Source organism: Aquila chrysaetos, unplaced genomic scaffold, assembly GCF_900496995.4.
Source record: "Aquila chrysaetos chrysaetos unplaced genomic scaffold, bAquChr1.4, whole genome shotgun sequence".
Classification (NCBI taxonomy): domain Eukaryota; kingdom Metazoa; phylum Chordata; class Aves; order Accipitriformes; family Accipitridae; genus Aquila; species Aquila chrysaetos.
This window is the reverse complement of record NW_024470392.1, coordinates 58,190-72,261: the sequence shown is the minus strand read 5'-3', so window position 1 is coordinate 72,261 and position 14,072 is coordinate 58,190. Positions and strand designations below refer to the sequence as shown.

Here is a 14,072-nt window from a genome sequence, read left to right as displayed (position 1 = left end):
GAGATACTCACACAATGCCAACACTGAAATGCTTTTATTTTGGCCGTGATTTTCTTTTGATCCATCCCCATCCTGTAAAAAGACCCTAAATAGGGTTGAAAAAATAGAGAAATTGAAGAGACACATCTAAAAAAACCCATTTTACCGTGATTTCTTTTTTTGAGGGTGAAGCTCATGGGTCTCGCCTCCCTCCCTTCCCCTCATCTATAATCTAACACAAAAAAACCAGAAGATGGGGGTGTCTTTTTTTAAACCACCCCCCCAAAAAAACCCTTTTATATATAAAAACATATAGGGAAAGAAAAATAATAGCTGGTGGAATGTGGGTGGATGTGTTGGTTACCCCTTGGTGCTACCACCAGGGACCACGGTGATGTGTAGGTAGGTCTGAGATGCCACCAGGGTGGGAATGGTCCCCGGTGGGGTTGTCCCCATCTTTGGTTGGTGCCTCTTGCGATGCAAGATGAGACCGGAGCTGTGCTGAAAGCTCTTGCCGCACTCGTCGCAACCCTAAGGCTTTTCCTTGCTGTGGATCTGCTGATGCCGGATGAGTTGGGAGCTGCAGGTGAAGCTTTTGGGGCAATCCAGGCAAATGTCAGGTTTCTGCTCCAGGTGGGACTGCTGGTGAACCAGGAGGTTGGAGCGATGGTTGAAGCCACTGCCACAGTTGGGGCAGCGGTAATCTTTCTCACCGGTCTGCACTCGTCGGTGCTTGGTGAGCCTGGGACGGTTGAAAAAGCTCTTCCTACAGGTTGGGTAGGGGTGCCTGTGCTTGGTGTGCGTCCGCTGATGCCGCGCCAGTTGGGAGCTGTTGCCGAAACGCTGCCCGCATTGAGAGCAATCGTAGGGTCGCTCGCCAGTGTGGGTCCGCCAATGCCGCACCAGCTCCGAGCTGTTCTTGAAGCTCTTGTGGCACTTGGGGCACTTGTAGGGCCTCTCCCCCGAATGCACACGGTGATGGATGGTCAACGTTGATCTGTGCCTGAAGCTCTTCCCGCATTCCTCGTACCGGTAAGGTCGTTCGCCCGTGTGCGTCTTCTGATGTTGTCGGAGGGAGCAGCTGACGTGGTAACTCTTCCCACAGTCGGGACAAGCGTAGGGACGTTCACTGGTGTGGAGGCGTCGGTGGGCCGTCAGGTTGAAGTGGCGTCCGCAATCCTGGCAGCTGAAGGGTCATTCGCCCGTGTGTCTCCGATGATGGCTCACCAACGCCAAGCGGCAACGGAAGCTCTTCCCGCATTCCTGGCAGGTGCTGGGTGCCTCATCGCTCCTGTTGTCCCCTCGGAGTGGGGATCCCCCAGGATGGGTCCTTGGGGACCACTGCTGGCTGGAGGTTGGGGGTTCCACCGGTGCGTCCGCTCGCTCAGGAGCGTCCTGCTGCCGTTTTTCCTCCTCCTTAATTGAACCCAGATCTGTTGGGGAGAGAGACCATCCCCAACAGCCCTCTCCAGCTGGGAGGGGGTTAACGTGGAGCGGAGACGGGGAACCACATGAGTTACAAGAAACAATGGTCAGCCAAGAGCCGGGTGGCCCCAGGAGAAGATCAAGGCTCCCAAGGCAGAAGCCACCTCGAGAAGGTTTGGGGACATGGTGGGCGAAGGGATAGGGACGTGGTGGGAGAAGGGATGGTGTCACCGTGGCAGAAGGGATGGAGTCACGGTGGGAGAAGGGATGGAGTCACGGTGGGAGAAGTTGGGGACATGGTGGGAGAAGGTTTGGGGACACAACACAGCACAAGAGCTCTACTTAGGGCCAAAGCACCACCACCACCACCACGCCTCCCCAGACGCTCATCCCCACCAAAGCCACTTCTCAGCCACCCATCCAACCCCTCGCCTTGTCCCCAAACCCGGGGACTCTTACCCAGCGGGACCACAGTGTCCTCGTTCCTCTTCACGGTGTTCCCACAGCAGGCTGTCGGGACCGGGACGAGAGCTGCAGCATCTTCCTCCATGGTCATCACCTCCATGGGGACAGCCCTAAAGGGGACAACCCCAAAAGCCATCACCCCACTTTTGGGGGGGTTTTTGGATTTCTCCTAAAAATGGGATTTCTGGGGAAAAAAAAAAATCGATGGGGCGGCAAGGAGGGTCCTGGGGACAGGGTGAGGGGGGGAGTGGGGTGGGCTTGACTCACCATGGGGCATCACCGGGAGGATGACAGGACGCAGGAGGCTGGGCATCCCCCCATTGTGGGGGGTCATGGGGGGGTCCCCTGCACCCCCCAGTGCAGCCCAGCCCCACTGGGGGGGAACCTGGGGGTTGTGGGGGGTCTCCCACCCCCCAGTGCAGCCTGACCCCTCTCCGGGGTTCCTGGGGGTCCCCCCCAGTGCAGCATGGCCCCACTCCAGGGGTCCTGGGGGTTTTCCCGGGGGTCTCCCCCCACCCCAGTGCAGCCTGGCCCTGCTCCAGGGGGTCTTGGGGGGGTCTCCCATCCCCCCCCACACCCCTCCCAGTGCAGCCAGATCCTGCTCCGGTGGTCCCGTGTGTGTCTCCCTGGATTTCCCCCCCCCATCCAATGCAGCCTGGCCGTGTCCCACCCGTGTCCCGTCCCCCCCCCCAGATGCTCCTGACCTGGGAAGTGAATCCCCAGTTCAGAGCCACCTCCCGCAGCTCCAGCCCTGCCTTAACCCCTCAGCTGTTGGCGGGGGGGTTGGGGGGGTCCTCTGGCAGCCCTGCACCCCACAGGATGCTGGCTCTGAAATCATCCCCCCCACTGTAACCCACTAAGAAAATGGGGGGTAACACCCCTCCCCCCAACTTCAGCACCCACCTGGGTGGGGGTATGAAGTATTTTTGGGGGTTGGGGTGTCCCAACCTCCCAGCACCCAAAAGTTTCTCCATAACTTTGCACCCCAAAAGCTGAGACGGATCGACCCGTCTACCACTTCATATAATTTTATTGAGTATTTTTTTAATATAAAATAACCCCCAAATGGTATCAAACCTCAGGTTATTCCTACACCACCCCCCATCCCGGTTTTCCAGCCACCATGGTCAGACGTTGATGCCGTGATGGGAACAGCAGAGATTGATTTTCGGGTCTAAATCTCCCTAAAACAGCATTCTAGAAGAGAAAGGGTTTTTTTTTCACCTCAAAATGACTCAATCCCACCTTGTAGCCCCATTCCCTTCAGCACCGGTTGAAAAATCCCCTCGCAAAATCACCCTAAAATACCCCGTGGGGATGTCTTCCCCCCCCACCCCAAAAATAGCCAGGGTCCCATCCTGCCATGTCCCCTTTGTCCCTTGAGGAGGGCATCACCATGATAAAGACTTTTTTTTTGGCCTTATTTTGGTGAAATCAAACCTAAAGATGCTTGGAAAAAAACCTATTAGAATTAAAATATTGGATGGGAAGTGAAGTGGTTCCTGAGCCGACACCATTTCATGGTCCACAAGGAGCTGGAGGAAGCATCGTTGGTGGCATGGAGCTTGGAAAATGGGGTGACCTTGACCATCCCCCTTCATTTTCGGTGGTCCCTGATATGGGTCCGGTGATGACGGACGAGATCTGAGCTCCGGTAAAAACTCTTCCCGCACTGGGCACAGCTATAGGGTCGTTCACCCGTATGGATACGTTGATGGGTCACCAAGTTGGAGCTTTGACTGAAGCTCTTCCCGCAATCGGAACACGTATAGGGTTTCTCTCCAGTATGGATACGATGATGGGTGATGAGCGTAGAGCTCTCAGTAAAGCTCTTCCCACAATCGGGGCAGGCGTAGGGTCGCTCGCCTGTATGGGTCCGTTGGTGAGATATGAGGGTCGAGCTGTCCGCGAAGCTCTTCCCACACTGGTGACACTGGTAGGGTCTTTCACCGGTGTGGACACGTTGGTGACGCATCAGCGAGCAGCTGTCATTGAAGCTCTTCCCACATTGAGTACACTTATAGAATTTCTCACCCGTATGGATCCGTCGATGCCGTAATAACGTTGAATTCTCGCTAAAATTCTTCCCACAATCCATACACTTATAGGGTTTCTCACCGGTGTGGATTCGCCGATGACGAATTAAAGCCGAACTCCACATAAAATGTTTCCCACAATCGCGACAAACGTATGGCATGTTGCCTATATGAAGGCGTTGATGTTGAACGAAATAAGAGCTATCGCTAAAACTTTTCCCGCAATCGGGACATCTATAGGGTCGTTCACCCGTATGGGTTTTCCGATGTCGGATATGGGTTGAACGGATACTAAAGCTTTTCCCGCATTCTTCGCAAACGTAAGGTTTTTCGCCCGTATGTATTCTACGATGTTTAACCAACGTTGAACCGTGACCGAAATCTTTCCCGCATTCGGGGCACTTATAGGGTTTTTCGCCCGTATGGATCCGGCGATGAGCTGCTAATGCCGAATTTTGATTGAAGCGATCGCCGCATTCGGGGCATTTGTAGGGTTTTTCGCCTGTATGGATCCGGCGATGGGTTAATAAAGCCGAACTGCTGCCAAAACCTTTCCCGCACTCGTAGCATCCATAGGGGCGTCCGTGGGCTGGTGGTACCCCCAAACCCCCTGATTTGGCTTCTGTTGGGGGGGGGTGTCGGTGGATGGGGGGGGGTCCCTCTGTCTGCAAAAGAAGCCACAGTGGGGTGATGGTGTCAGGGAAGGAGCCTGGGGGGGGGCAGGGACGGCAGCCCACAGCCCCCCCCAAAACCCACCTGCGTGGGGGTCACCCCTCTCCTCCGTGTCCCAGTTTTGGGGAGCTGGTGGGTCCCTTCCCGGCTCCATCCGTGAGGGGGGGGAGGAGGGGGGGGGTGTCACATCAAACCTGCTCTGGGAGAAAATGGTGTGCAAGGTGAAAGGGGGGGGGGGTTACGCATGGAGTTGGAGCCCCCCCATCATCCTTACCCTGGCTTTAGGGGCTACACTGGCACCCCAAAACAGTGGGGTGGGGGTCATTGGGGGGTGCCATGGGTCTTAGCCCTACCCCCCCGGGATGAGTTGGGGTCCCTTATCGCAGCCCCCCCATCCCTGGCATGATTTGGGGGTCCTGCATTGCAGCTCTCCACCCCTGGGATGAGTTGGGGGTCCCCCATCATAGCCCCCCACCCCTGGGATGAGTTGGGGGTCCCCCATCATAGCCCCCCCACCCCTGAGATAAGTTGGGGGGTCCCCCCCATCGCAGCCCCCACCCCCGGCATGAGTTGGGGGGGTCCCCCGCCCTCCCCAACTTGGGGTGTTCGCACCCTGTGGGGGGGTTATTAAGACAAAGGCCCCCCCCATCACCTCCCGGTACCTGCAGCGCTGGGGGGGGGGGGGGCGGGGCGGGCCATAATAATAGAGGTATTATATGTGTCTATAGGCCCCATTTTGGCCTCCCTCAGCCTCACCGCCCCCCTTCCCCGCACACCCCACCAGAGACCGACATTTCCGCGGTGGGGGTGGGGGCGGGGGGGGGTAGAGGGAAGGAACTTTATAAACGTGGTCGAATGGGTTGAAGGGGGGTTTAAAGGAGGCAGCCGCCATCTTGAGGCGCGGCGGCGCCACCGTAAAACAAGATGGCGGCACCCACTCGAACCTCTACCGCTGCCCATTCCCCGACCCATCACGAGAAAGAGCGGGGCCAGGCGGAGCGCGGCGGCTTATTCCTCAGCGGTACTCACCTCCGCACCCAGCTTAAGGTCACCGGTAGACCGGGCGATCCGTGGAGGCTGCGGAAGGCGGCGAAACGCTGGGGGCCGTTATGGCGTACGGCAGGAGGAGGAGGAGAGGGGAGAGTGAGGAGGCCGCTTCCGCTTCCGGTGGCGGGGGGGCGGGGACGTGGAGCCGCTGTGGCGGAGCGGGAGGTAAACACAGGCCGCGGCCCCGCCTTGGGGGGGGGGGGGGGGAGGTTTTTGGGGGGGCTTTTGGGGGTTGTGAGGGGGTGTTGGAGCGGGGGAGGGCGTGGGGAAGGGAGATATGGGGGGGTATGGGGGGGGTTGTTGCGGGGAGAGAGGTGTTAGTGGAGGGGTGGGGAGCGTGTTGGGGATGGTTAGGGGGGATGTGGGGGGGGTTGTGGGGGGGGTATTAGAGGGTTGGGGGCGTTGGGGGGGATATGAGGGCAGTGCAAGTGGTGGGGGGGCGTTTGGGGGAGGCATTGGGGGATATGGGGGGTATTGGAGGGGTGGGGGGGCATTTGGGGGGGCATTGGAGGGATTGGGGGGATATAGGGGGCATTGGGGGGATATGAGAGCAGTGCAAGTGGTGGGGGGCATTTTGGGGGGGCATTGGAGGGATGGGGGCGCATTGGGGCAATATGGGGGGCATTGGAGGGGTGGAGGGGCATTTGGGAGGAATTGGAGGGATGGGGGAGATATAGGGGGGATTGGGGTGGGGGGCATTTGGGGGGCCATTGTGGGGATATGGGGGGTATTGGAGGGGTGGGGGGGCACTGGGGGGATATGGAGGGCATTGGAGGGGTGGGGGGGATACAGAGGGCATTGGGGGAATATAGGGGGTATTGGGGGGCATTCGGGGGTACCACTGGAAGGATGGGGGGCATTGGGGGGATATGGGGCCATTGGAGGGCTGGGGGGGCATTGGGGGGATATAGGAGGCATTGGAGGGGTGGGGGGGTATTTGGGGGGATATGGGGGGTAGTGCAGTGGTGGGGGCATTTTGGGGGGGCTGTTGGAGGGGTTGGGGCATTAGGGGGATATAGGGGGCATTAGAGGGGTGGGGGGGCATTGGAGGGATATGGGGGGCAGTGCAGTGGTGGGGGGGCATTTAGGGGGGCATTGGACAGATAATAGGGGTCATTGGAGGGGTGGGGGGGCATTAGAGGGGTGAGGGACATGTGGGGTGGGCATTGGGGTGATATGGGGGGGCAGTGCATTGGGGGGGCACTGGAGGGGTCTAGGGAGAGGGAATTGGGGGGGGCACCTTGTGGGGTGCAGGAGGGAGCTGACCTTTTCCCGGTTGTTTTCCAGCCCCCCCCCCCCCCCCCCCCCATCCTGTCTCGGCCGATCCAGATCCCAAATCATCGTCTCTCGGGGGGGGGAGCTGTCTCTGCCGACATTGGGGGCTTCCCCCTGCTCCCTCCACCCCCCCATCTGGCTCACCCCCAAAATGAAATAGGGCCCCTTGCTCCACGCGGGGTGGGTTGGCGCTGAATGGCCCCCCTGCTAAGATGCTGGCCCCCCCCCTGAAGCGAAGCGGACTCTGACGTCGCCTGGATTGGGGGGGATCCCGCCATGGGGGACGCGGAAGAGAGGCTGGTTTGGGGGACAAACAGAGGGGACGGACGTCAGACGCCTCCCGGGCAGCTGGGAGTCTCCCCAGGGGGGGACGAGGATGAGGCAGGGGCGGCTGTTTCGGGAGGAGCGTGTGAGGGCGAGGAGCCCAGGACACCCCCAAAAGTGGTAGGAGAGGAGGAGGAGGAGGAGGAAGAGCTGGACCCCAGGATACAGGTGAGGAGTGGGTGCAGGAAAGGTCTTTTTCCTGGTTCCCCCTGTTTTTTTGGGGGGGTTGGGGGCACGACGGATTTGGGGGTTGCGTTTCTCTTCCCTCACCCCTTGTTTGGCTTCTCCCTTCCCCAGGAGGAGCTGGAGCATCTCAACCAGGCTAATGAGGAGATCAACCGGGTGGAGCTCCAGCTGGATGTGAGCTTTTCCCCCAGTCCCTAACTGGTCCCCCAGTCTTTGTTCCCTGGTCCTTAACCAATCCCCCAGCCCTTAACCAGTCCCCCAGCCCATGTTCCCCAGCCCGTAACTGGTCCCTCCAGCCCTTAACTGGGTCCTCAGTCTTTATCCCCTAGCCCTTCATTTGTCCTCCAGCCCTTCACTGGTCCCCAGTCTTGTCCCCCAGCCCTTAACCAGTCCCCCAACCCTTGTTCCCAGCCCTTAACTGGTCTCCCTGGTCCTTAACTGGTCTCCCTGGTCCTTAACTGGTCTCCCTGGTCCTTAACTGGTCTCCCTGGTCCTTAACTGGTCACCTTCATGCTGGTCCCTACCGGGTTTTGGGCTTGGTGGGGTGGTTGGGAAGGAAAAACCTGCTGCTGAGGGGGTCTCCCTGGGTGGTGCGATGGAGGATGAGGGGACACGGGGATGAGACGTTCCCTGCTCCTTGCCTCCAGGAAGCCCGCACCGCCTATCGCCGGATCCTCTCCGAATCGGCGAGGAAGCTCAACGCCCAAGGTTCCCAGTTGGGCAACTGCATCGAGAAAGCTCGACCTTACTATGAAGCCCGGCGCCTTGCCAAGGAGGTACCGCTCTCCCCCAGGGGTGCAGAAGGATGGGGGGGGGGGGGGTGTCTTTTTTTTTTTTCCCCCTCTCCCCAGTGTCGTAACCCCCTCCCCACTCGCCGCGCAGGCTCAGCAGGAGACGCAGAAAGCGGCGTTGCGGTACGAGCGAGCCGTCAGCATGCACAACGCCGCTCGCGAGATGGTTTTCGTGGCAGAGCAGGGGGTCATGGCCGACAAGAACCGTTTGGATCCCACCTGGCAGGAGATGCTCAACCATGCTACGTGCAAAGTACGGGCGAGGGGGGGGTCTTCATCTTCAGGGAGGGTTGGCGTGGGGCCTGAAGGAGGTGGCTGGAAGTTGGGGATGATGGGGACAGGGGAGACCCCGCTTCTGAAGGGGTTTTGGGGTGTCCCCAGGTCAATGAGGCGGAGGAAGAGCGGCTGCGGAGCGAGCGGGAGCACCAGCGCGTGACCCAGCTGTGTCAGCAAGCCGAGGCCAAGGTCCAAGCCCTCCAGAAGTCCCTCAAGCGCGTCATTGTTAAGAGCAAGCCTTATTTTGAGCTGAAAGCCCAGTTCAACCAGATCCTCGAGGTACTGGGCGGGGGACGCGTTGCTTTCCCGCTTGCGGTGGGGCACATCAGGCTGGTGAGGGGCACGGGGATCCCATTTTGGGGAGGATCCTGCTGCTTTTTGCCAGTTTTCAGGATGAGGTGGAGAGGGGGAAGAAAAGGAGGCTGGTGGGGTCTGCCCCTCATTTTGGGAAGGGCCATTGGGATGCTGAGATGGCCGTGGTGGCCAATGCCATCTCCCACAGGAGCACAAGGCCAAGGTGACGGCGCTGGAGCGGTTGGTGTCGCAAGCCAAGACGCGTTATTCGGTGGCCCTGCGTAACCTGGAACAGATCAGCGAACAGATCCACGCTCGACGTCTCCAACGCCTCATCGTTCGTCGAGCTTCGCCGGTGGGAGCCGAAGCCAGTCCTCAACACGCCGGTACCGAGGTGGGGGTGACAGAAGGGACACATTTGGGGGCCGAGTGCCCCCCAGCCGACACGCTTTCGGTGCTCAGCCTTCAAACCATCGCCTCCGACCTGCAGAAGTTCGACTCGGTCGAACATTTATTGGGCTTGTCGGACGCTACCAGCCTCAACAGCGACGAGCTGGAGGAACGAGAGCAACGCCGGGGCGGGCAGGGTCACTTCAAACATCACCGAAGCATCAGCCTTTAGCCTCCGCCACCCCGAGCCTGCCCCCTCCCGTGGCTTCTCCCCTCCCTGGGGAACCCCAAAAAGACGGAGCGGGGTCGGTGCGTGCCGCCGTTATCTCCCGCAGAGGCTGCAGGGGGGAGGACGGAGCTGATGGGGTGACGCTTGGAAGCCCCTTGTTGACAAAGGTGACGCCGTCGGGGGCCAAAATCTGGGGGGTTGTTGGTGTTCACCCCTCTGAATTTGGTGGATGAAGTGTGGGCGGGGCGGCGGGAGCCATGTCCCATGGGGCTGTGTGTGGCCGGCATTGGGATACTGAGTTAAGCTGCCTGTTGGGTGTTGACAGCGAGCAGCTGGGTGGGCAAGGCTGCTAACGAAGCTGCTAACAAAGCTGCTCAGTTGCGGCCCCTCCTCGATGCAGGAGCTGCACCCCTAAAACACTTGGGGGGGGTGCCGTACCGGGAACCCTGCCCACTGGGATTGGGGCGGGTGGGACACACAACATCGCCTTACCTGTCCCTCCTCCTTTCACCCCAGCTCCGCCCCCCCCCCCCCCCCCCCAAATTTCAGACTCTTATTTGGGGTTATTTTCCCCATTTTCCAGCAAAAGGTGAGGCAGAAGCCAAATTGCACTAACAAGACGGGGGGGCCCCACAGCTGTTTCGGGGTACTGTGGAGGGGGGGGGCTGTGGCCGTGCCAGGGCTGTGATGAGAACTGCACCAGTTCGAGGCAGCCCCGGGGGTCGGTTGGAGTGTATTTTCCGGCAAGTAAAATTTATCCCTCTCCTCCCTCCATGTGGTTTTATTCACTCGGTCGCACCCCAGGTACCCTAAAAAAAACACCCCCCGCGATGATATTCCAGCATCTGGGGAACAGCTCGAAGCCTTGAGGGGGGATAACGGCTTTGGGAACGGGATCGTTGCAGCCCTACGGTGGTGATTTTGCTTCCCGAGGTTTTAAAAATCCACTACGGGGATGGGGTCAAATCCCTGAAGCTTGAAAAACCAAGCCAATAGCCCCAAATATTATAAACATAAATAAAAATCACTATTGTTAGTAATTATATTAATATTCATGCCCTAAATTTTCCATATTAACAACTGAAGAAATTACACCTGTTCTTTAAGTATCTTAATTCCCTTCTCATTCCCCAAGGGGTTGATCTGAATCAGTTTAATTTGCCCATTTACTTGATTTTTAAAGAATATGGATTTCCTTTGGACTGGGGGTTGCATTTTGGGGTAACATAAGGCTGTTTTGGGGTAACATCAGGCTATTTTGGGGGGTATGAAGTACTGCTGCTCTTCCCCTTGGGTTTTACCTGGCATTTCAGAGCCGGCTTGAAGGATTGGAGGGAAGATAGGAAATTTTGGGGAAATAGGGGAAAATTTTGCGGGGGGGGGGGTTTCAACACCTGGATTTTGCTGGGGGGGCCAAGGGACTGGGACCCCCTAAATTTGGGGTTCCCTGTGGTTTGTGGCTGGGAAGGGAGGAAGCTGGTGGCACCCCAAGGGATGGGGGGGTCCCATTGCTGCCCCCCCCCCCAAAAAAAAACCCACAGTGGGGTAGGGTGCTCATCACCCCAATGGATATGGGGATCCCATCCCTGTGCCCCCCACTCCAAAACATGGTGGGGTGGCTGTGGGTGCCAGCTTGCAGCACCCCAAGGGATTTAGGGATCCCATCGCTGACATCCTATGGGATGTGGGGGTCCCATTGCTGGCCCCCCCCCCCCAAAACAGTGGGGTAGGGTGCTCATCACCCCAAGGGATGTGGGAATCCCATGGCTGCCCCCCTACCCCAACACACCCAGCGTGGAGGGGGGGCATCTGGGATGACACCACCAAGCCGACCACATCCTGAAGTTACAAATATATTTTCTCTGTCCATCCACGTACATTTTTGGGGTCAGCTCCCTTTTTTGCGGGGGAGTGATGCTCAAGAGCATCTATGGGGCAATTCCTCCTCCTGTGCTTGTTTTTCGCCATAAAGCGAGCTCCATCCTAAATCCTTCTCCTCCCTGGGGGGGTTACAGGGTGGCTCATGGAGCCGCTGATGCTTGACCAAGCTCGAACGGACGCTGAACCTCTTCCCGCAAGCCGGACAGGGATACGGTTTCTCTCCCGTATGGATCCGTCGATGCCGACTGAGATTAGAGCTTTGAACGAAACGTTTCCCGCAAGCCGGACACTCATAGGGTCGTTCTCCCGTGTGGAGCCGTTGATGGATAACAAGGACGGAGCGAGCGCTGAATCCTTTCCCACATTCCCCGCATTTATAAGGTTTTTCTCCCGTATGTAATCCTTGATGTCGTACCAAGCTGGAACTGACCCGAAATCGTTTCCCGCACTCGGCGCACATATAGGGGGTCTCGCCTGCATGGGATCGCCTATGGATAAGGAGATCCGAGCTTTGTACGAAGCTTTTCCCACATTCCGGACATTTATAGGGTTTTTCTCCCGTATGCCGACCTTGATGTCGGATAAGATGGGATCGTTCATTAAAGGATTTCCCACAAAATGAGCAGGAAAAGGGTTTTTCTCCGGTGTGGGTTCGATGATGCTGGATGAGATCTGAACTTTGCCCGAAACTTTTCCCGCATTCGGGACATTTATAGGGTTTTTCTCCGGTATGGATACGTTGATGTCGGAAAAGATTGGAGCGAGCACTGAAACATTTCCCACATTCAGAACAAATATAGGGAATATCATCTGGGCGGCTCTGGGAATGCAGGATACGATCAGCCTTCAAGCTTTTCCCATAAGGAATTTCCACGCCGTGCAGGCGTTGATGACGGAGGAGGTTGGATCGACGGCTGAAGCATTTCTGGCATTCGGGACAACGATGGGGTTTTTCCCCCGTATGGGTTTTTTGATGGGAATTCAGGTGGGAATTCCAGGTAAAAGTTTTCCCGCATTTCAGACAGGGATAAGGACGTTCTCCGGAGTGGATGCGTTGGTGGCGGAGGAGGTAGGCGCTGTGGTTGAAACTCTTCCCGCATTCAGTGCATAAAAATCTCCTCTTATCCCTCGGGATTGGGTCCTCCAGGGTGTCGAACCCCTTTCCAGGGAGAAGGGGATGAGCTGAATCCGTTCCCGGGGGATTTTCCTGACCGTTCGGTGTGGTTGTGCTCATCCCAGCGCTGGCTGGTCCCTCGCCTGCAGGGAAATTTGGGATGAGGGCAGGGAGGGATGGGGGACGTGGGAAGGCAGAGGGATGGGGGGATTTGGGATGAGAGCAGGGAGGGATGGAGGGATTTTGGGGAGATGGTGAGGGATGGGGAGATTTGGGGGGGGGCAGCAAGGGATCCCCAATGCTTGAGTGGGGCACCGTGGGAAGGGGGAATTGAATAGGTTTTGCGGGATGGAGCGGGGGACGGGACATGGACCCGCTCACCTGGCGAGGCCGATGCGTCGTGGTTCTCCTGCATGGCCGGTGAAACCCCGTCCTCTTCCAGCCCCCGAAACAGTAAACACCTCCGTTGGTCCCTGGGATTCCCAAAAACCACCGACCCGGAGGGATCCACGGATGAGCAGGAGGATACGAGGTCCCTTGGGGGGGGTCCCTGTTCAGATCCTGGAGGGATAAATGCGTGTTAGCTGGGTGTGATGGTTAAAAAAGCAAAGCATCCTCCTGGAAGAGCTTGGGAACCCTTTCACCGGTTCCTAAAGCAATCCGGGAGAGGAACAGGAGGGAAATGCCGAGACTGGGATCTACCAGCATGGGGTGGAACATCCCTGGGACCAGGAAAAGCATCCCCAGGATCGGGCAGAACATCCCTGGGACTGGGAAAAGCACCCCCAGGATCGGGTAGAACATCCCTGGGACTGGGAAAAGCATCCCCGGGACTGGGGAGAACATTCCCAGGACTGGGAAAAGCATCCCCAGGATCGGGGAGAACATTCCCAGGACTGGGAAAAGCATCCCCAGGATCGGGTAGAACATCCCCGGGACTGGGAAAAGCATCCCCGGGACCGGAGAGAACATCCCCGGGACCGGGAAAAGCATCCCCAGGACCGGGCAGAACATCCCTGGAACCGGGAAAACTATCCCCGGGACCGGGCAGAACATCCCTGGGACCGGGAAGAGGATCCCCAGGACCGGGCAGAACATCCCTGGAACCGGGAAAACTATCCCCGGGACCGGGCAGAACATCCCTGGGACCGGGAAAAGCATCCCCAGGACCGAGCCGAGCATCCCCGGATCCCCCCGGGGCATCCCCCCGGGACCAGGCGGAGCATCCCCGGAGCCGCCCCCGTTCTTCCCCCGGTACCTGCCGGCCCCGACCTTCCTCCTCCTCTTCCTCCGAGCTGGGGCAGCCCTTTCCTGTGTCCTTCCACACCGACCCGGCCTGCAACAGGCACCGGGAACCGCGGGGGGGGGAGATCCAGGCATCCGGCTGCCTCCCCCGAGCATCCCCGGGGCGCTGGACCGGGAAGCCGTGTGGGTTTTTTTTTTTTTGGAGGGCGGTGTTGGGGGGTGTCTCCCTATTTTTCTATGGAAATACCCAATTTCCTACGGGAATCAGGGCAGATTATTTTGTACCATCGTTAAAAAAAGGATAAAAACGGGGCGGGAGGGGCGAGCAGGGGGGTGATCCCCAAAGTCTGGGGGTGAAGGTGGTCCCCAAAGTTTGGGGGGACACCCCCCCACAAGAAGAAACCCTTGAGCTTCACCAAGTCCCGATGGCAGAAAAAGGTGGG

General features: G+C 58.4%; 2 protein-coding genes and 1 pseudogene across 9 annotated transcripts; 1 reads left to right on the top strand and 2 right to left on the bottom strand.

The window, feature by feature from the left end:
• Positions 1–17: 17 nt before the first annotated feature.
• Positions 18–2,480, bottom strand: LOC115338197 (annotated as a pseudogene).
• Positions 2,481–2,881: 401 nt separating this feature from the next.
• LOC115338194 (zinc finger protein 239-like) lies at positions 2,882–13,937 on the bottom strand. Of its 7 annotated transcripts, XM_030006660.1 has the most exons (6): positions 13,087–13,633; positions 12,766–12,945; positions 5,607–5,772; positions 4,662–4,771; positions 3,446–4,566; positions 2,882–3,408 (listed from the first exon to the last, which is right to left on the bottom strand). In XM_030006660.1, the coding sequence occupies exons 2-5, from the start codon at positions 12,797–12,799 to the stop codon at positions 3,467–3,469; spliced, it is 1,410 nt and encodes a 469-aa protein (XP_029862520.1). In that variant the 5' UTR covers positions 12,800–12,945; positions 13,087–13,633; the 3' UTR covers positions 2,882–3,408; positions 3,446–3,466. The 7 variants fall into 7 exon arrangements, with proteins under 7 accessions (XP_029862520.1, XP_029862521.1, XP_029862519.1 ...); XM_030006661.2 differs by lacking the exon at positions 13,087–13,633 and adding an exon at positions 13,643–13,702 and having other exon boundaries at positions 2,882–4,566; XM_030006659.1 differs by having other exon boundaries at positions 2,882–4,566.
• SH3BP5L (SH3 binding domain protein 5 like) lies at positions 6,963–10,157 on the top strand. 2 transcript variants are annotated; one of them, XM_030006670.2, is made up of 7 exons: positions 6,963–7,391; positions 7,521–7,583; positions 8,057–8,185; positions 8,292–8,453; positions 8,582–8,755; positions 8,979–9,164; positions 9,261–10,157. In XM_030006670.2, the coding sequence occupies exons 1-7, from the start codon at positions 7,176–7,178 to the stop codon at positions 9,390–9,392; spliced, it is 1,062 nt and encodes a 353-aa protein (XP_029862530.1). In that variant the 5' UTR covers positions 6,963–7,175; the 3' UTR covers positions 9,393–10,157. The 2 variants fall into 2 exon arrangements, with proteins under 2 accessions (XP_029862530.1, XP_029862529.1); XM_030006669.2 differs by having other exon boundaries at positions 6,964–7,391; positions 8,979–10,157.
• Positions 13,938–14,072: the final 135 nt, after the last annotated feature.